Here is a 21,120-nt window from a genome sequence, read left to right on the forward strand (position 1 = left end):
CAATCCACTGAGCTACTCCAGCCAGGGCTCTATTTGTATTTCTTAATTCCCTCACCCATTCACCCATTCACCCATGCACCCTCTCATCTGGCAATCATCAAAACACTCTCCTGTTCCATGATTCTATCTCAGTTCTTCTTGTTTGCTTAGTTTATTTTTTAGATTCAACTATTTAAAGATATGTATTTTTTGCCATTTTATTATTCATAGTTTTGATCTTTATCTAAAATAAGTTCCTTTAACATTTCATATAATAATGGTTTGGTGATGATGACTTTCTCTAGTTTTTTCTTGTTTGGGACACTCTTTATCTGCCGTTTGGTTCTAACTGATAGCTTAGCTGGTTAGAGCAATCTTAGCTGTAGGTCCTTGCTTTTCATAACTTTGAATATTTCTTGCCAATGCCTCCTAGCCTACAAAGTTTCTTTTGACAAATCAGCTGACAATCTTATGGGAACTCCCCTATAGGTAATTAACTGCTTTTCTCTTGTTGCTTTTAAGATTCCCTCTTTATCTTTAAACTTTGGCATTTTATTATAATGTGTCTTAGAGTGGGCCTCTTTGCATTCATCTTGTTTGGGACTCTCTGTGCTTCCTGGACTTGCACATCTATTTCCTTCACCAAATTAGGGAAATTTTCTTTCATTATTTTTTCAAAAGATTTCCAATTTTTACTCTTTCTCTTCTCCTTCTAGCACCCCTATAATGTGAATGTTGGACCTCTTGAAGTTGTCCCAAAGGCTGCTTATAATGTCCTTATTTTCTTGGATTTTTTTTCTTCTTGTTCTGATCAGTTATTTTTTGCTTTTTTATGTTCCAAGTCATTGATTTGATTCTTGGCTTCATCCACTCAAGTGTTGTTTCCCTGTAAATTGTTCTTTATTTCAATTAGTTTATCCTTCATTTCTGACTGGATATTTTTATGCTTCTGAGGTCCTCACTAAGTTCCTTCAGCATCCTTATAACTAGTGTTTTGAACTCTATATCAGCTAGATTGCTTATCTCCATTTTGTTTAACTCTTTTTCTGGAGTGTTGATTTGTTCTTTCATTTGGGGCCTGTTTCTTTGTCTTCTCATTTTGGCAGCCTCCCTGTGTTTGTTTCTATGTATTAGGTAGAGCTGCTTTGATTCCATGTCTTAATATCATGCCCTAATGTAGTAGGTGTCCTGTAGGGCCAGTGGCACAGCCTCCTCTATTATCCAAACTGGGTCCTTGAGATGTGCCCTTCATGTGGATTGAGTACTCTCTTCTCCTGTAGTTGAGCCTTGGTTGCTGTTAGCCAATCAGTGGGAGAGATTTATCAAGGCCAGTCAGCTACAAGGATTGACTGCGACCACTTACTATTGACCTCCACCCTCTGTGGAGGATCAGCTGTGCAGGGGCAGGATGGTGGTGCTCCAACATGGTCTGTAGCTGTGCACTGGGTATGCTGCCCCTGGGTTTTCCCAGGTGATGCAGACCAAGGTCAGCTCCTACCTGTGTTTTGCCCGGGCCATTGTACCTGTGTTATAAAGCAATCTGAGGTGGTTGCTACTTATGCTGAGCTTAGAGATTCCCAGGCTAAGCTAAGCTGTGAACTGAGGCTGGCTGCTGCTAGTGCCAGGCCTGGGGCTCACTGAGGCTGGCTGCTACTTGTTTGAGAAGATTTAGGAAGGTGTGAAACATGAGCTAAGATCAGCCATTCATATGGAAAACAGCTTGGGTGGGCCCATAAATTGGGTGGAGCAGAGTCTCTGGGGATCTTCAAGGCAGGTCAAACAGTGCTAGCCAGGTTGATGGAGTCTATTGTGGCATCAGCTTGCTGGCTTTTGCAGGGGAGGGTTTAGAAAAGGGACAATGGCCTCTGCTTGTCTTGATACCAGATACTTCAGTTTCTCTCTCTATGCCACTGGTAACTTCCAGACTGCTACCCCAGTACTGGAGCTCAGACAATAAGTCTGAGTAGGTGAGTCCATGTGTGGGTTCTTTAAGAGGAACTGCTTGGGGCTCCAACGGTTTCTTCCACTGACTTAATCCCTACTTTTTCTTGTAGCCAGAAGTTGTGGGGACTTATTTCCTGGCACTGGAACCCTGGGCTGGGGTACCTGGTTTGGGGCTGGGAATCCTCACTTCCAAGATATCTCTTCCAAATTTTTATCCACTACATGTGGGTGCAGGGCCAGCCCATTCTGCATCTGTACCCCTCCTACCAGTCTGGATGGATGTGGTTTCTTTAATTCTGCAGTTGTCAGACTTCCATTCAACTAGATTTCTGACAGTTGTCAGTGATGGTTGTTCTATATTTTAATTGTAATTTTGATGTGGTTGTGTGAAGAGGTGAGCCATATCTATCTATGCTGCCATCTTGACCAGAAGTCTTGTCTCTCCACTTGTATCTACTGAAGTATGACTCCCTCAGAGTTCCTAATTATTCATTGTGGAGGTTGACACCACAGTGCAAATCCCATACAGTCATAATAAATTACAAGTGCATGGACTTACATTTCTCATCTTGTTTTGTACAAGATAAAGCATTAACCAATTCATTCATGCAGGGCCTTTTAAGGCTTATTAATTTTTCTCTTTAAAAGTGATGGAAAGCCAATGTGGATTTTTAAATCAGAGAATAACATAATAATATTAGAAAATGGAAAAGATTACCCTGTCCTTTGGAAAATGAATTAGAGGGCAAGTAAACGGGGTGCAAGAAATTCAGTTCAGACAATCACTTATTCATTCAATATATTTATTAGGCATTTAGTATATTCTAGGCATGCTTTGAATCACTTAAGTAATACAAAATAAAAGTGGTTGACTATAATTTCAATTATGGTAGTCATGGAGAAAACATAAATTTGAACTCATTTGAAAGATATTTTGGGGATAAAATTAGCAGGAAAGAACCTCACAAAGATTTGGTAATGGGAGGAGTCAAGTTTGACCAATTTCTCACTTGAGAAAAAGGATGGAAATGTATAGTGAAGAACACCAGGTTTGTAAGGAAAGATCATAAATTTTTTAATGTTAACATGTTAAACTTGTTGGATTTGTCAAGTCAGTTGGATATTTGGGTCTGTATCTTGGGGGAAAAGTTGATTTCTAGGAGTCTTGGAGATAAATTTGTGATCAATTCATTGATATAAAAGTGGCACATCATACTTACCATCTTCCTTTTTTTAACCTTCCTCTTAACAAGCAACTTCTTATGAGTTCAAGGGCCATCATCTCTAATAATTTTTGTCAATTCATATAGTGTTCCACTTGTTTATTCCTGTTTTTTTCCTCCTGTTATTCTGGCTCAGTGCTTATAGTCTCTTCATCGTCCACTTCATTTTCCGCTGTCTCCTTACATATGCTTGTAAGACTTCATGGATAGGCATCGTGACTTACTCTTTGTTAGCAAGTGTCTGACACTCAGTAGGCAGTTAACTGTGTTAAAGGCATTCATAAGGAGGCAGATTAAAACCAGTTAACAATATAGCTAGTGCCACAACATTAATACAGCAGGCTCCCTCCCCATCTCATATCTTTCTAAAACATTCTTTCAGGACGAGTGGCAATAGCAACCCCACAATTTATCTCCCCATCCCCTGCTTCAATCCTCAACACATGCAGTAGAAGAATGGAGTTCTGAAGTGGATAGTATGGACAATTTTAAGGATGTATAATATTTTTTTCCAAAGTAATAAAGCCAAATCACCAACATCTGGATTATAAACACACTACAGAAATAGCTATTTTGAGGACATTCTTAATTCTACTTATTTAACCAAGTGGCAAATAATCAAGTATATTGTGTAAAGACGGGAAAATTTTCCCCTACTCTCTTAGGTTATGACTGAAGCTTTCAAAGTAAACTGACAAAAATTAACAGGAAGAATCATCAAGGAACATGTATGAAGGACACATGGACAAAGCCAAAAGGGGGTAGTATCAAGGGTGGGAGGTGGGAGTGGCTGGGGTGGGAGTTATGGTGGGAGGAAAATGGAGACAATTGTACCTGAACAATAATAAAAAAAGAGGAAAAAGAAAGAAGTACTAATAAGTAATTACAGAATAGCCATGGGGATGTAAAGTACAGTATAGAAAATGGAGTAGCTGAAGAATATATACATACGACCCAGGGACATGAACAATGGTGCGGGGATTTCCTGAGGGAGTGGGGCATGCTGGGTGGAAGTGGACAAAGGGGGAAATGTTAGGACAACTAGCATTTACTCCTGCTAGAAAAGCTAACAGGAGTAAAGACATATGTAATTTATTGATATTGATTTTTTACTAACAAACATTAGTAAATGATACTAATGAATATTCATTCATTAATGTAAACTATGGCAGGGTGAGTCACAGAAATGAAGTGATAACCCTAGAAAGGCAGTTAAAAACCTGAGGCTTATGTTCTATTTTAACAAAAGGGCAATGGATTGTGGAGAAGGGACAAGAATGGGAAAAGGAGTTTGGACTTCTAAGGGCAGTAAATGATGAGAAGGTGGATAAATCTGATGGACAACTAATGGGATATAAAGGTTGTTCAGTAAGTTTTGTCAGGAAGACTTGAGCCAGTGCTACCTTGAGTCTTCAGTGAGATGAGAAGTCCCTCTCCTCTTCCTGCTACAGGAGAGGGGAGCAGAAAACCTTCATGAAGGAAAACATGTTCCCCGCTTTCAGGCAGAAAGTAGGAGGGCAGAGAGTTTTCCCTGCATCTGCTGCTTCTCAGTTACCTTTAACTCACAATAATCCTTTAGCCAAAGTGACGTAATTTGGAATAGCATATTTGGATTCCCTTCAGTCACTTAGTTGCAATTGTAACTACTAATACGGGCCCATATCACTCTGCATTACTGAATCTGGGCTTCTTGTGTATAAAGTGAAAAAACTGAGCTAAGATGATCTCTAGTGTTCTTCTAAGGTATCAAATTTCATTAGAAGATATACTTTTCATCACCTTTCCTGCACAATCTTCACATTCATAGAAACTGTAACATCATAAGCATTTCTAATATAGGACATACTCTAGAGTGTTTTATAGAGAATATGAAGATTCATTATGGAGAAGCTTAGCCCATCCTTTAAAAGACAGTTGGCCAAAAAGAACAGCCGTTCAAATTTAATACTCAATTTTATAGCTGAATGTATTAAAATTTCTGAAATCAGCTACACCATTTGTGACATAACTCTAGTTGTACAATTAAAACACAGAATTATGCCAAACGTGGTTTATTGGATATGCCAAGGTGCTGACCATATTATCTCAGTATCACACTCACGTGGTGAAAATTCTCATGTCTAATTTGGAATCTGTATTGTCCTTGAAGGGCCGTAGAGATATTCATTATCCAGATATGATTTCAAACATTACTTAGTGACTACAGATTATCTGAATTTTCTAGATTTATGAGCAAGTCAAAATATATTGACTGTGCATTTTGTCTCTAGTTCCTACCTCCAATATCATTATTTAGAGTGTCTACATATGGCCCTGGAAGCAATTACCAATCTAACCAGATTTCCAGATCTTACATGTGGACACAAGAAACTCAAGACAGACAGAAAGTGTTAGTGCTACACCCTGGGGAGGACAGGGGCCTCCACATGCTTCTCATACTGCTGCTGTCTCACTGGGGTATAGGCCTGCGTGTGATTCAGGGTACCACTGCTTCACTATGATTCACCTGTTTCTATGTGTCTTCAAGATCATGATCAATAATGTCGAAATAAAACTGAGTATAAAATAAAGTTTTTGTTTTTACATGCTGATCTAAACTAGATGGAGCAACCGTTATTAAAATTGATGAGCTCAACTATGTGTCATTGTCCTAACTGATGTATCCAGGCCTCAGGGCAATCCTGCCTTTGGCATCACTGAAACTTAATGTGAACAATATCACTCAAACAATCCCGCAATGGGGACCTCATTCTTTATTGTTGGCTCGTTAGCATCCAGAGACAGATTTGCAAGGGATTATTCCCTTCTATTCTATAGGAGAATTTTTTTCTTTCTTTTCACTGACATTGTATTTTTATCCAAGAAGATTGCTCTGAGTGATCAGATGCCAAATACAACATGAGCTTTTTATCAAAGTTTTGTTTAAAAAAAAAAAAGACCTGGGAAAGCACCCATTCTGCCCCTGGAAAAACTTGATAGTGGAAATTAGAATGATAATATGCCATGGTGTCATATTAAAACTAGGACCCAGTGCCAATCTCATTGTAATCAGTTTACTAGGCATCCATGGAAACAACATTTTTCCTGACTAAATTGCTATACATCCCCAAATTTTGGAAATGAAATCTACACAGATGCAGAATCTAAATAGCACAAAACAAAGAGTTGGCAATACTCCAACTTATTGAATTAGAGCAGCGGAGGCAAATCGTGTGTGCGGTTCAGCCATTTCCCCAACTTCACCCCACAAGTATTTTTATTGATTATTTGAATTGACTTGTTTATTTATCCAAGAGATTATTGTGCATCTACTATAGGCTAGGCACAGTTCTAGGCACACGAGGATGCAGCTGAGACTTAACTAGTCAAAAAAAAATTCTTCCAACAATGAGTTTATATTCTAATGGAGTAAAAAATAAATAAAATATATACTATGTCATGTGCACATAAATTATATGGCAGAGAGGAGCTAGGAAGGAAATAGGGTGTCCTGGGAGCAGTTGGTGCTTTAAATCAATTTGCCAAGAAAAAATGTGCGTTCAGAAGGGGACATTTAAACACCTGAAGGTGGTGAGGAACTGAAATTCTAAGTAACAGGAACAGCCAAGACAAAGGGTCTAAGGAGAGAGTGTCTGGAGTGGTTTAGGACAGCAGGGGAGCCCGCGCAGTTGGAAGGAAAGAAGTGAGGAGGTGCAGAGTTGGAGGTGAAGGTTCAGAGCTAAAGGAGAGGGTCATTATAAGGCTTTTGGTTTTTAGCCCGAGAGAAACGGGAAGCTTCACGGAGTGCTGATCTGAAGAGGGACGTGGTTTACTCTGGCCGCTGTGGAGACAAGACTTGGGGGAGAGCTGGGGAGAGATAAAAAGGAACCGAAGCAGGGACTATTAAAAGCTATTGCAATAATCTAGGCCAATTGAATGGCGGCTCAGAAGAGTTTGATGACAATGGGAATGATGAGATGTATTCAGATTCTCAATGTATTTGAAGATACAGCCAATAGGACATGCTGTGGGTTTGGATGTACTTATGTGAGAGAAAAGGAGTCAGAGTCCACTGGTTTCAGCCTGAACACCTACACAAAGGTGAAGAAATGTACTGATCTGAAGAAAAGAAGTGAAATATGAGTGAAGCAGCGTTGGGTGAAATTTAAGAATTTAGTTTTAGACACACAAAAAAGATATTTATTTCAAGGGCACAGCGGAAGCATGTGAACCCAGCTGCAGACAGTACAGCCAGGGTTATGGGGTGTCGGCGCACCCTCACCCGCCCTCTTTCCTGGACACAGCACCTCTCAGCACTGTTCCTCTTTGCGTATTTGCTTTTTACTCTAGTCTCTCTCTGATGCCCTCTGCTCTGTCACTCATGGCTCTTCACAGCAGCAATGCCAGACAGAACATATAAATATGACTTTCCAATTGGGCTATCATCAGTTAACTGACCCATACATTTCAGAAAATAAAAATGTGATTGGCCCGTTTGTACTAAGTATCCCCTCCCAGATCTAAATATCTGTATGGAGGAGGGGTTAGAGATACCAGTATCATAGGATCCTAATCTAGATATTAATTTTTACTACAATTTTCCTTAAAACAAGTAAGTTTGTTTCCCTTGACTTCACATATTGCCTAACCTTGTTGCTCCATCTGAATGAAGAGGTTAAATACCCCAAAGCCAGCAAACCTAGATGCTGATCAGAATTTGGAACTTTGTGCATATAGAGATAATTTTCATAAACTGAAGCAATAGATTCTGAAAATGATCTTCAATGGATAACTAAAATAATAATCTTTCCCTCTCCTCCACCAACAAAAAATCATTTTAATTACTCAGGGTCTCTTCAGCCCTGGTTTTAAGGAGCCTTTCCAGCATAGTGGTGGCAGTAGTGTACTTTTTAATCTAACTCTGGAGTGGAATGACGATTTGTAGCATTTGATTGTTTTCATGGCCTAAATACTCCCAATATGGCCAATTTCAAGTTACCAACGTGTTGTCACCGAATGCAGAATCGGGAAGAGATGTGTGAAATCTGCCCTTGGCAGTCTGGTACATCAATGGAAGTATTAGTTCCTGTCCCTCCCCCATGGTATGCAGTGGGCCTTAGGGCCCCCTTACACACATCTGGAGTTCATGGCGCTATTGAAGCTGGAGCTATAACTTTGATATCGGTTAATACATTTATAGTATTTAAAGGCATGGGATTGGATAAGTTCAGTGGAGGGTGGGAGGGGGCAGATAGAGTAGTGTTTGAGGCACAGAATGTGATAAGAAGGCAGAGAAAAGAAGGAAGAATTCTTAGAATACTGCGGAACAGCAGTTTACTGAGATCGGAGAAAACTACAGAGTTGACTTGCTTAGAAACCCTGTGAACATCTTTCCAGATGAGATCTGAAAAATAGGAAGGGGCCAGACCTTACAGGGCCTTACAGATAATATTAAGAATTTTGTTGTTGTTGTTTTTAATAAGCTCACAATCACTTTATGTCTTGAAATGCAAATATTATAATGTTTCAAAGATTTGATATGTCTTAGTTTAGTTCTGTCATCTAAATAAAATTTCCTTTCCTTTCCAAAGGTCAAATGATTCAATCCCATGAAACTAGCCAATGTGCCAAAATATACTTTTTAGTTAGATAATTTAAAATGATCCTGGGGGATTTTAAAACTATAAATTTTCTATCTTCTGGTGAAAAAGAAAATTACAAAACATTATTTTAAACTTTAATTTGACCTGGTAGTTTAGTGTACTAATTCATATGTTTAAAGACCAGAGACTGACATAACCCTATGTGAATGGTGCTATTATGACATGAAATTGTACAGATTTTCTTCCCCTACCTATTTTTCCTTCACTTGTAGCAGACACAATCTGAATGCCTTACCTAAGCTCTTGAATAACATTACAAGATTTAACGTCTTTTTAGAAAGCAGAAAGATTTGTGTTTGTTGCTTCTTATGTATACACATCAGGCTCAGTTAGAGAAAAGTTAGTAGCTGACATGGACCCCCCAAAGTATTTTTAGTCCTCTTCTTTTTGCAAAAATGCATTTCTTATCTCTCTTCCCACATAAATATTAATCTGGCCCCCTGTTACAGTCACACATAGAATAATCTTAAAGCCAAAGGGCCAGTGGGTGCCATTTGCGAAGAACACCAGCGATTTCGGGTGACCCCAATCGTCTGTCATTGCACATTGTCATCTCAGCTGGGCAACCCTGGCAGTATTGCAGCAGGCTATTGTCTATTGAGAAAGCTAATATTAGGAGGAGATGTGATAAGAATGCCTTTAAAAAACTAATTGAGTGCTATCTGCTTTTGGCAGTAGCATCTTGTATCTCTCTCTAGTTTATCGCTTTTGAGTCCTTTATTCAGCCTTTTTATAAAATCCCATTATTTAAAAATCGAGGGCAGAGTGACGCCATGTAAGGAGCTTTCTATATTAGTCTGATACGCGATGATAACCCTTTCTCCTCTACTGCTCAACAAACAGACTTTATTGAAAAACATGGGAAAAACCTGCAGAAAACATTGAGATATGAGTCATAATCCCAGTGTTCAAACATGCTCTAAAGTTTTATAGTAATTTTTAGAAGGCAAAAACATTTTGGGGAGATTTCTGTGTGATTATGTCCTTTTCAATATTTTTCATCTGATTCCTCTTAACTGTCTTATTATAAAATCCCCCAAATAAAACAGACAGGTGGAGAGACACATGACAAAGAAAATCCAGTAAAATATTCACTGTGGAATTTAAGTGATTTCCACTGTATAACTTTCTTCATTTCTGGTATGTCTGTAAATGTTCATAAGGAATCGCCGGAAACAAAATATTCCAATATTCCCCTGCTGGCCCTACCAGTGAAAATGGAGTAGACGTTTGTTTATCTCATCAAATGATTATTTTTTAAAAATATTTTATTTATTTATTTTTAGAGAGGAAAGGGAGGGAGAGAGAGAGAGAGAGAGAAACATCAATGTGCGGTTGCTGGGGGTTATGGCCTGCAACCCAGGCATGTACCCTGGCTGGGAATTGAACCTGGGACACTTTGGTTCCCAGCCCGCGCTCCATCCACTGAGCTACGCCAGCCAGGGCCAAATGATTATTTATAATAAATGTAAATTTAAATGATCTTGCAGCATCAAAAACTATTTGCTAACAAAATTCCATACTTCCAGTTGAAACATGAACAAAACGTAAACTGGGAGGCAGACTCAAGGAATTACAGTATCTAGGAAAACCATAATGGAACAACAAGAAAGTAGCAATGGGGGTGATACTTTTGTAAAAGGCCTGGAAAGAAACCAGAGTGCAAAAAGTCCCAGTTCTTTCCACAGAAGTGCATTAACCTAATTAACTTTCAAAGTAATGTTTAAAATTATTTGAGAGTGAAAACTGTATTTTACTTAATATATTATTTTTTCCTACAGAACCCTTCTCAGCGGCCACCCAGGAACCACAAAGTAGGCGCTAACCCAGCTCCTGGTGATGTGGGTTTGCTCCTTTGTCAGGACGCTTCTCTGGTTTGGCCGAGGCATTTTGTGACACGGGTGTAGGTTTTGGTCTGTGTGGTCTCCTCTCTCTCCTCCGCAGGGAAAGAGGACGAGAGCAGAAGTGTCAGATGGGCCGTAGGCGCCCGTCTATGCAGTAGCACAAATAGCAGCTGAGTGTATTTTTGGTCAGGTACAAAGAAACAAATGGCTGTTGGTTTTCCCAAATGTTGTTTACCCTTTTGATAGTCTTCACAACAGCCATCACGTATAAATATGTATGGTATTTATTTTCGTGTGCATCTGAGTACCAACTCAGCAAGGTACTCTGCTACCAGTATTTATTCCTTGATAGGAAGTTATTGAGCTTTTTCACTAAATGGATCTTGGACTTCCTTCACGGCTACTCTTAGGCTCCACTTTGCTAATAAAGAATATCCTAAAAAACAAAAATTGATAGGGTTCTCAAAACTTACATTTTTGCATAAAAGACTTTGTACAGAACCATGGCAGAGGCAAGGCACTTGGCATGATCCTGAATTCTAGTTTGTATACACATGCCTTCGAGATATTTCTGTTTTGCGGCAGGTGTGAAGTATCAAGTGAGTACATCTACTTCTTTCTGAAGCAGAATTTTCAGGACGAGGGTGAAGCAGTAACATTAGCAGCAGCAAAGGTGTAGGTGGCACCAGTGGTGAACAGTGGCAGGTGGTGAGAGCCAGGTGTCCACCAGAAAAGAGAAAAACAAACAAATAAAACCCTCTTCCATTAGGGACATCATTGTTTTGATTGCCTTAAAACACATCAAAATCTGAACATTCTATGTCTTGCATTTTCTTTTTGTTTCAAGATGATATGCACATTCCTAAACTGCAACCAAAGCAAATGTATTAGACTTAACTGTCAAAATGGTTTTCCTAAATGATTTCGCAGCGGTGAGTGGACAGGATTACTAAGGAAGGGAGGGCAGGGTGAGGACCGCGGCCGGCCGGGAATGCACGGAGAGGCAGCCGTGTGAGACGCAGCTGCACCGACGTCTCTACCAGGCCTCCGCTCCAGACCGCAGTAATCCAAGTCAAACAATGAATGCCAGTCAAGGCTCAGCTCAGGAAAGGAAAAACACACTAGGAATGTTAAGAAGAAATGAATTCAATACAGTAAATTATGTACTTAAACAGTTGTTGGGGGTAGGGTTGTGGTTTCCAGTTTAAGCTTCCAGGAATGACTCAGAGAGCAGCAAAGGCCTGTCCCGCCAGGGAAGCTGCTGCTGCAGTGGTTGCCGTTGGAGCCGTGAACTCAAGAACTCAGGAACGTCAGTGGCTGATCCAGAGACTGGAATGTGAAACTGGCAAGACATTATGGTGGCTGCTGCTGCTGCTGCTGCTGTAAATGCTTCTGGTCACCCAGGAATCCATTACAGATAAGAGCCTTTGAAACAGCAGTGGAGCAAACGTACCTTTCCTTGAATCTGTCTGCTAGCAGAAAATTAAAAAAAAGAGAGAGAGAGAAAAAAAGGAGGGTAGAGGGTAGGAAAAAATCTCCCCATTATTTTTGCCTTCCAAACCCTATAAGGGTATAGCTAATTGAAAAAAGGTAATTAACATCCAGACTCTTAGTTTCGAGGGCATCTCAGAAAAGCAGTTGCTCTAGATCTAGGGAGGTCAAAGTCAACCCACAGTATTCACTGTAGAGTCAATATCTAAGAATAGAAAATACTCATAAATGCTCACGTAACTATCCTATATTTTAATTCCTGGAGATAAAATCATAATGTGCATAAAATAGTTGTATAAACTATAAATATATATCTCAGTTAAAAATATGCAGGTAATTAATATTCAGACAGAAGGCAAAAGCATGGCATCTGTTGGCCAGCTCAATTTAGATCCTGATTTTGTCATTCATTAAGTATTTGACCTCATAGAAGTTATTTAACTTCTGGGAACCATGATTTTTCTTATCTGTAAAAGGAGGCTTACAGTAATAACTTCTAATAGGGTTAGGATCCAGGGCGAATGAGAAAATTCACGTCAAGTGCTTACGTAGCATCCGGTTCCTTGCTGCTGTTGCTGCCGCCGCTGCAGCTGCTGCCGTGGTGGAGTCAGGCATCCCTCCTACACTGCTGGGTCTGCGATAAGGAATAAATGAAATAGTGCGTCTATGGTGCTTCACACAGTGCCAGACACAAAATGAGATCCAGGGATTTTTAAAACATCTTACATTTAGTTATCGAATTTTCTTTAACAGTAGCAGTCTAGTCAACATTTTCTTTCTGAAGATGCAACACAAGGTCTTTGTTTTTGCATTTCTGAGAAGAAACAGAATAAAGATCTCCTGTTTCTTGTGTCTTACAGACCCAGATTGCATTACAAATTGTCTCAGGCATGATACTGTCTAGACTGGTACACAATGTTCACACACCACCCAGATACGATGCGATGAATAATACACAGGGGTGGGCAAAAGCAGGTTTACAATTGAAGAAGGCAAACAATACAATAATGAATAAATAATAATAATAAAGTCCACAAGAAACAGTTTAATCTTGCATTATTATTTAACAATACTTTTGCCCACCCCGTGTTTAAAATCTTCACTAGCAATACAGTTGGTGTCAAATGATAAAAACTTGAAGGTGTAGCACCATTAATTCCATCTTTTGAAACCAGGGAACTATGACAATAGAATACATCAGGTAAAAAAAGCTGCATTTGAAAGTATGATTACATATTGATTTTTATTAAAGTGAGGTTTGTTTATAAGAAAAATATTTTTAAATGTTTAAAATTTAAAAATGCTACATTTGCAGCCAGAAAATTAACTTCCACGATCTATCAGCAACAGTAGAGTGGATCTGGGAGAATAAGGGAGACTTGGATCATGTCTGCATACGAGCTTTTTATGGCAAAGACATTGACTCCCCTCGGCTTTCCATCCCCAAATCAGGGACCTGTCTGAATTCCTGCTAGTGGCACTAACACAGTCTGCGGGGATGAAGGAAGGGATTCCATCAGCCTCTGGCATGGTAAAGCTTGGAGAGGTGGGCACTCTTGGAGCCAGGAACACTGCAGCTGTGCCTGGGCCTTGGAGATGGGTATCTGTTAAATGAGGTCCTGGCTGGTGAAGATAAGTGAGTTCTAATCCAATCAGAGGATACCCCCAGGCAGCCCTGGTCTTACATGTGCGATTAATGCTATTTGTTTGCAGTGTGGCAAAGTCAATGTTACTGTTAAATGTTTCTCAGGCATGGAACAAGTGCCTAGAGAGCAGAGCATTTTGGTAGTAGGAGGGGGCTCCCACATTTGCTTGGTCGTGATGAAGAGTGACATCTAGTGGTGAAGTATAACTGGGAGCGTGTTTACCCTATGATCCTATCTGTTCTTAAGCCTTTCCAGAGATGTGGACTCTGTATGGAAAGGACTATAGACTCACTTTTATAAATATGCTTACTCAAAGGTTGCCATAGCCTACCTTCTAGGTCTGGGAGAAGAAAATTTGAGGCACCCCTCCAGACTGAGTCTTCCAGTATTTCCCAGTCATGCTCACGTAGAAGGTGTGGGACTAGCGTTGACAGAGCTCTTGAGTACACTGGATAGATTTTTCTAAGGAGAATGAACAAAATGAAGAATTTGTATTTCTCAGAACTGATAGAGTGTGTGTGTGGGTGGGGAGGCAGCACTATGCGTTAAAAACCAATCAGAATGGAGGAGAAATTATATGTTTCAGTGGCCTTCACATTAGAACGCAGGTACAGCAGTGGGAGATACATAGCATTCATACAGAAAAGGGCCAGGGGAGACACTGGGGGAGGGCATGCATATGCAGAGGGTCATAAACTAATCTCCTTTGCAGTGGAGGAGAACCAAAAAGAAGAGAAGGGGAATAATAATAGCTAAAATGTATTAAGAAATTATGATGCATTCAAATCTAAGACAAGTGCTTTCTGAGTATTTTCTCCTTAAATTCCTGTACTATTCATTTGAAGTAGAAACTGTCATCTTCATTTTACGGATGAATAAATGCAAGCTCATTTCTCCTAATCACCAAGGTGCTAACTTAGAAGTCAGTATTTGAATTCTGATCTTTTTGATCCCAAAGTTCATGCTCTTAGAATTTGGTAATTTGTACCTTCACTGCACAGTTCCCAGCACAGACTAAAATAAATAAGGGAACACTGTACGTGTATTTCCTAGTAGATTCCTGTAGTACTATCATACCATTTTTGTGAATTAAAAATCCCATTTCCATAATTTATTACATCAAAACTTTTAGGAAGAAAAAAATCACTTGATAATAACAAATACTAAAAGGAGATATTGAGAAAATTAAAACGTCTACATAAATAAATAAGTTCATTAATAAACTAATCAATTTATGATTCCGAAAAGAAATGGAGAGACCAGCATATTGAATCTAGGAGCAGGAAAGATGCGCAATAAAAGAACACAAAAGAGAAGAAAAATGACTTTGGTTTCATAAAAATTTTAAAATTTTTCTATGAAAAACACCATAAACAAATAGGTTTAAAAAATTGACGTGAAGTACACCTGTGTTGTAGAAGACAGGTTTAATACAATGAGCTATTTTAAATGGAGAACAATGGGGCAGAACAATGAAAATAGACAAAAGATGCAGACAAACAAATCACAACACAAAAATCCAGCAGCTACTGAGAATATGCGAAGATGCTCAGAGGCACTAGCACGTGAGGAAAGTCAATGGATTAGCGGCCTTTAGATTCGCCAAAATGAAAACAAAACAAAATAAACCAATAGCTGCTATTGGTGTTTGGGATATGAACAAAAAAGTGTTGTTGCACATTGCTGGCAGATATATGAATTTCGTAGTGTGTTAGAAAGCACCTTGAAAATATCAATTAAAATTTAAAATGCATATACTCTGAACTCTGCACTTCATCTTAGCAGTGTATCACCTGAAAATAAAAGCATTGCCAAATAAATAAGAGTGCTTATTTTATCATTTTCAGGGGTGGAAATTGGGGGAGCATAGAAAACATTAACCAGTAGAGAAATATTATGGTCTATTTATACCACAGAATACTATGTCTCACTTAAAACAGTGAATTGGAGCTATGCTAGTTAGCTTGGAAAGACTTTCATGAAATCTTCTTGAGTGAAGAAAGCAAAATATGTATCATATGATATATTGTTATAAAACAGAAATGAGCGTTATCAAAATTTTTTATTGAACATTTGTTTATCTGAAAGACACTCTCCTAGAGATCAAAGCACTGTGACAAAGAGGCGAATTACTGGTATTTTGAAGATACAGAAAAATATAAAAAGGCAAATAATAATGTAATGGAATGTAGACCTGCTTTAAAAATGAATGCTGTAAGTAACGCTGTGGTTTCCCATGAGTTGTTATGAGAGATTCTGCAATCCATATGTGCATCAAGAATTGCCATAGCCCAAAGGAACATGCCACAGATATGAGTCTTAGCTTCTTGTAATAGTAACGGTAATAGCGTTGGCGTTGGTAGAAAGAGAAATTGAGATAATATAAGTAAAGCATTCATTGCAGTGCCTGACAGAGAATAAATGCATGCTAAAAGGCAACTGTTCTCATTATTATTATGGTTTCTAAAATGCTGAGGTTATACATATTTTGAAAGAATATCACAGAGGTGTAGTGCTTCCTTACTTCGGCACTACAAGATTCTGCAGACTCCTCTTGCATTACCACTGCCCTAGCCCTTCTAGTCGGCCAGTGTTCTCAGAACCCCTGTGCCTGCTTGGACACTCCGCAGCCTCAGTAGTTCTCCTCACACCGCAGTGCACTGCAGCTCATTCTGTGAGGCTGCAGAACCTCCATCTGGACGCTGTCTGTACCTATTGCTGCAACACCATCTTGGTCTTACGGATTTTTCTAAGAGGTTTGCAGCCCCTTTTAACAAAACCTCTTTACTTCTGGATTTTCCATAAATGACAGGTGCTCTCTATTATTAAGGTTTCTCTTTTTTCATCCCCCAAGGCAAGGTGCAAGGGGACATGCTGCTTAGCCCTTCCTCAAGATCCCATCAGTATCTCCTCTTTCCCTCTTCCACCAGTCTGCTTGTCCCATTCTGACTCCATGTACATTCTCATGTCGTCTTTCCCTTACCATCGGGTTTCCTGAGCTAAGTTCTTTACATTCTGGTTCCTCGGATCCACAAAGTGCTATGTACATTGTGAGGAAAGCCATACTCTTCCAAGTGGAAGCCTTCCTTTAGAAAATGCTGTTTTTGCTTTGTGTTTTAAAACCTCCTTCTTGAAATGCAGTTGTCTTCTTTGTTCTGGGATTTTTCTGCATGGAATGTCACAAAATTATTCACCTCATTTTAAGTAGTTATGCTTATTAAAGCCTTTCCCCCCAATTTTACAGATTACAAGAGGGAGCTATTATTTAAAAACCTGAGCATAGAATATTTATTAGCTACTTATAGCTTTTCCTTGTTTCAAAATTGATAAATACCAGAAACTAGGTGATTTATTCTCAGTCGCCTTCAGCAAAGCCATTACTGTGGCCTGACTGGCAGAGTCAGGAGCTAGGAAGAGTGAGCAGAGAGAACCAAAATCTTATAACTTCAAAACAAAATCCAGCTGCGTACATTCCCACATACGTATTTGTAGAGACACATATCACAAAAATAGTGACACATAGAATTTTCTACCTACTCTCATGCAACCTCTGGTCTCTTTGAAAGCAGTTATTTCCAGGAATTCTCCTAGAATGCCTCACCTGTGCTCATAAACATACCCCTGTGGGCGGTAGCATAGAATTCCATACCCCCCCCCCACCCCCAGTTCTTTTTCATGCTGTCTGCTGTTGTCGCTCTGAAGCTCTGGGAGCCTGGTAAAGGTGTCTTGCTAACACCATTGCTGCCAGTACCCATCCAGGCCCTGCTGTGCTAATTTCACGCAGGCCTAAGCCAGCCTCCTAGAGGGAGAAGCCCCTCTCTGACCTTTGGACCGCGGCTGCCTCAACCTCAGAGTACCCGTGCCTTGTGCTCTCCACACCTCAAGGGCTTGAGGTGGAAAACCAGCTTTGCTGTTCTGTCATGTTGCCACTGGGAGCTCCTTCTCATGAAGTGAGAGGCCAGAATCTCCCTGGGGGTGGCAGGGCAGGAAAGAGGGAACCGGAGAATCAAAGCACAATATCCTCAGCAGGAAGCAGCTCCAAGTATATAAAATCATTTGCCCCCACCAACTGCCACCATCTTATTGGACCAAGATGGAAATACTGGGCTCACTCTGCTCATATTGAGAGGTTTTGCCCAAGACGATTTCTTGGTCTGTTGCATGCACAGAGATCCGTAGAGTGTTTGCTCTGCCTGTGTTCTGGACTTACCTTCATTCGAGACACTAAATTGCATACAACTTAAGTTCAAACTTGGACTCCTGCTATATGCTAGCATTAAGTGTAATTACGGAAATATGTTCTCAATTGGTTGTCACCTAGGACTGTATTTTTGCTTTGTACTCACTATGATAATCTTCTGGTAGGCAGAGCTATGATCCTTTGTTAGGAAAGTGCTTTCATTTAAAAAAAAAAGCTAAATTTCTTTGAGTAGCATAATAATTGCAGTTCTTGTTTTTATTGGTTTGTTTCTGGATTAAGAAATGGAGACCCAGAAAGGTCTCAGCTAGGGCCTTTTACATTATTCCACAGAGCTTCACATGAACCCGAACAAATAGGATACATTAGATGCTCAATGACCTAAATGTGTATTTTATTTTCTAAAATGCTCTGTGTTCATTTTCCTTCCAAATTGCTCTACAAAGATTGATTGTCAAGTATTCACTGGAAGTAGTCAATAGTGTAGAATAATATATAACCTTGCACAAGTCATGGAAATTGCATAAAAAGTTATATAGCAGACTGGTGGGTGAACATGAAAAATCTGGAGGCGGTTTAAAAGAATACAGAGAGCAAAAGCTTACTTTGGACCTTTGAGAAAAATGTGGTTTCCCTTTTCTGAAAATACAACCTATAAAATACATATTAAGCCTATCTTTCATTTTATTTGAATATTTTCCCAATTTGAAATCATTTCTTCAAATTATTGAAGTATAAACAAAAATATCTAACTTCTGATTATTTATCCACTATCTACAAAAATATATGACTTGCTATCATATATTTCAATCTAGGAACTCAAAAATCTCTAATAGTTATTTTTGCATAAATAATATCTTTTGTTGATGAAATGCATAAACTAAAAGAACTAGAGCTAAATTATAATTCCACCCATTGTTAATATTTTGGTGTTTAACACTGTATGTGTTTCCTATGCATGTAACTTCTTCAAAAACTGGGATCATTTTGTGAATACCACTTTTTCATATAATTGAAAACATGTAGGGGGTTAATAAACTGTGCTTTTATGATATATTTTAAAGGCCTTGATTAAAGTTTCTTTTTTCTAGAAAGGTTTTTCATTTACTCCTAGGGCCCAACAAATGCTGAATTTATTGGAGGTGTTTTGTACCACATGAATGACATAAACTGGAACCCCAGACTAAGGGCCAGCTTGTGGGCTCTGCTCTATCCACTCAGGCTCATGGGAACAGGCACATTTCCTTGCTGCCCCCTTCTTTGAAGTCCCCACCCCTCTCCTCCCCTCCCCTCCCTCTTTGTCTATGAACACTATATATAAACATAAAAAGAGCAACACCACCCTGCTTCTTTTTACAACACAAGTCACGCATTTCCTTTTTTGTAATGTGAATTGTTCTTCTCATAACTTTAACTGTGTTTTGATAGTGGGTCATGTTTTTGATTAATAAACAGTAGGCCCCCAAAGTATACTACCCTAACCGTAAATTAGCACTGTGTATAACAGTAGCCACAGTAAATCAATCACTTATTTTCTCTTATTTGGAAAGTCATTTTCTACATAAAGATGGATCAAGTACAAGCAATCTATGTTATAGTGTTACAAATTGATTTCAGTATCAGCATCAAAACAGACTATATTATAATACAAAAAAGGTAATACTGCCATATAGTATTAGATACCAACATATGTTGTATCTAATTTATTTCAACCAATCTATATATTGGTAGAATCCAGCTGCTGCCATTCCCTCTCTTGAATCTTTGATCCAAGAGTAAATCCTGCTGAGATTCTTGGCATGACATGTAATGTAACATAATATCACTGAAGGAAATGCACCCCATTCAAGTATTTCATATGTTCTAGCACAGCCATAATTAATTACATGCAATATTTTATAATCTCAAAAATATGAAACATTTGGCATATTAATTGAAATTTATTAATTTAATAATGTATTTCATCTTACAGTGAGCGGACATCCAGTGCTCAAAAGAGCTAACATCCGGATTGTTGGGAGATTAGTGGCCACATACATGAGAGAAAGGAAAATGAGACAACAGCAGGCGTTTTGAGAAGTAAAATGATGTTTTCAATACGATGTTGCTATCTGGAGAGTTGCACTCATCTACCCAAAGAGATAAGTTACCATTGGCCATGGATTAATTTGGTATCAACAGGCAAAACAACAAAGTTTTTACATATTTAACCTTGTTTTAACAACAACAACCTCTTTACATATCTAGAGGTTTGAAACAAGTCAGTCTGTAAGTTTTAAATATCTTTGGATGAACCATTCATTGGATATTTTTCATAAAAATTCTGCTGAAACCACAGTGTCAAGTGTTCCTTTCACTGGACTTGGTGTTGTTTTCTATTATTGACAGATGCCATAAAGAAACTTCAAGATCCTTATTTTAAAAAAACTCACTTAAATCTTTTGGGAATTGTTTCTCAAAATGCTCTTCCAACTGTATGACTTTATGACGTGTAGTCATAATACTGTTTTTCCCTATTCTCCTTGCTCGCTCTGAAGTGAACCACTGACAGTCACTATACAGTATTCTTGATCCCCTACCTGCCTTCGTTCAGAAAGGACTGCAGCACAGGGGCTAACCCCCGCTCTGTAGGAGTCTTGAATTTAAGTTAATCTATCTACCATTCGTCTACCATCCCTCCCTCCCTCCCTCTATAAATGGGATTGGAAACCCAGCGAAGGAGCACTAGTTGAAGGACGAGACGGTAAAAGGAGCGCAAAGACTAGGTATGACTAGAGGTGGGGACTACATGGCAGGCATTCCAATTTTATAGTTCTTACCCCGATCTATCACTTCCATAATCAACTTTTGCTTTTTAAAAAAGTCTCTCTGGCTCCTTTGTGCAATGGAGTTTACGGTAGAATACCTATGGACATCATTAGAATGACATCTTCAGAGAAGCCAATTGCAAGAATCGTGTTAGGTCAGGATCTCACCCAAACCAAAATGGGGTTGTGCTCAACATCATCCTGATGCTCCAGTCAGAAAGTGATCGCAGTGAAACATTTGATGGGGAGAAAACAAGCGATTCCTACCTGAAATGGAGAGGTCAGCTTATAAGAAATTCAAGTATTCATATTCTTTCTGTTGGTAATTGAGTTTCATTTTAAAAAG

The 21,120-nt window shown here is 39.0% G+C and overlaps 1 protein-coding gene across 1 annotated transcript in view; it reads left to right on the forward strand.

The window, feature by feature from the left end:
• The window catches only part of IQCM (IQ motif containing M), a 258,218-nt gene extending 238,175 nt beyond the window's left edge, over nt 1-20,043 (forward strand). Inside the window, exon 12 of the mRNA XM_045831415.1 lies at nt 19,940-20,043. Within this exon, the coding sequence (XP_045687371.1) occupies nt 19,940-20,043 (104 nt within the window). The remainder of the gene's footprint in view (nt 1-19,939) is intronic.
• Nucleotides 20,044-21,120: the final 1,077 nt, after the last annotated feature.

This window comes from Phyllostomus hastatus, unplaced genomic scaffold (assembly GCF_019186645.2).
Source record: "Phyllostomus hastatus isolate PE091 unplaced genomic scaffold, TTU_PhHast_1.1 phas_contig_159, whole genome shotgun sequence".
NCBI classification, from domain to species: Eukaryota; Metazoa; Chordata; class Mammalia; order Chiroptera; family Phyllostomidae; genus Phyllostomus; species Phyllostomus hastatus.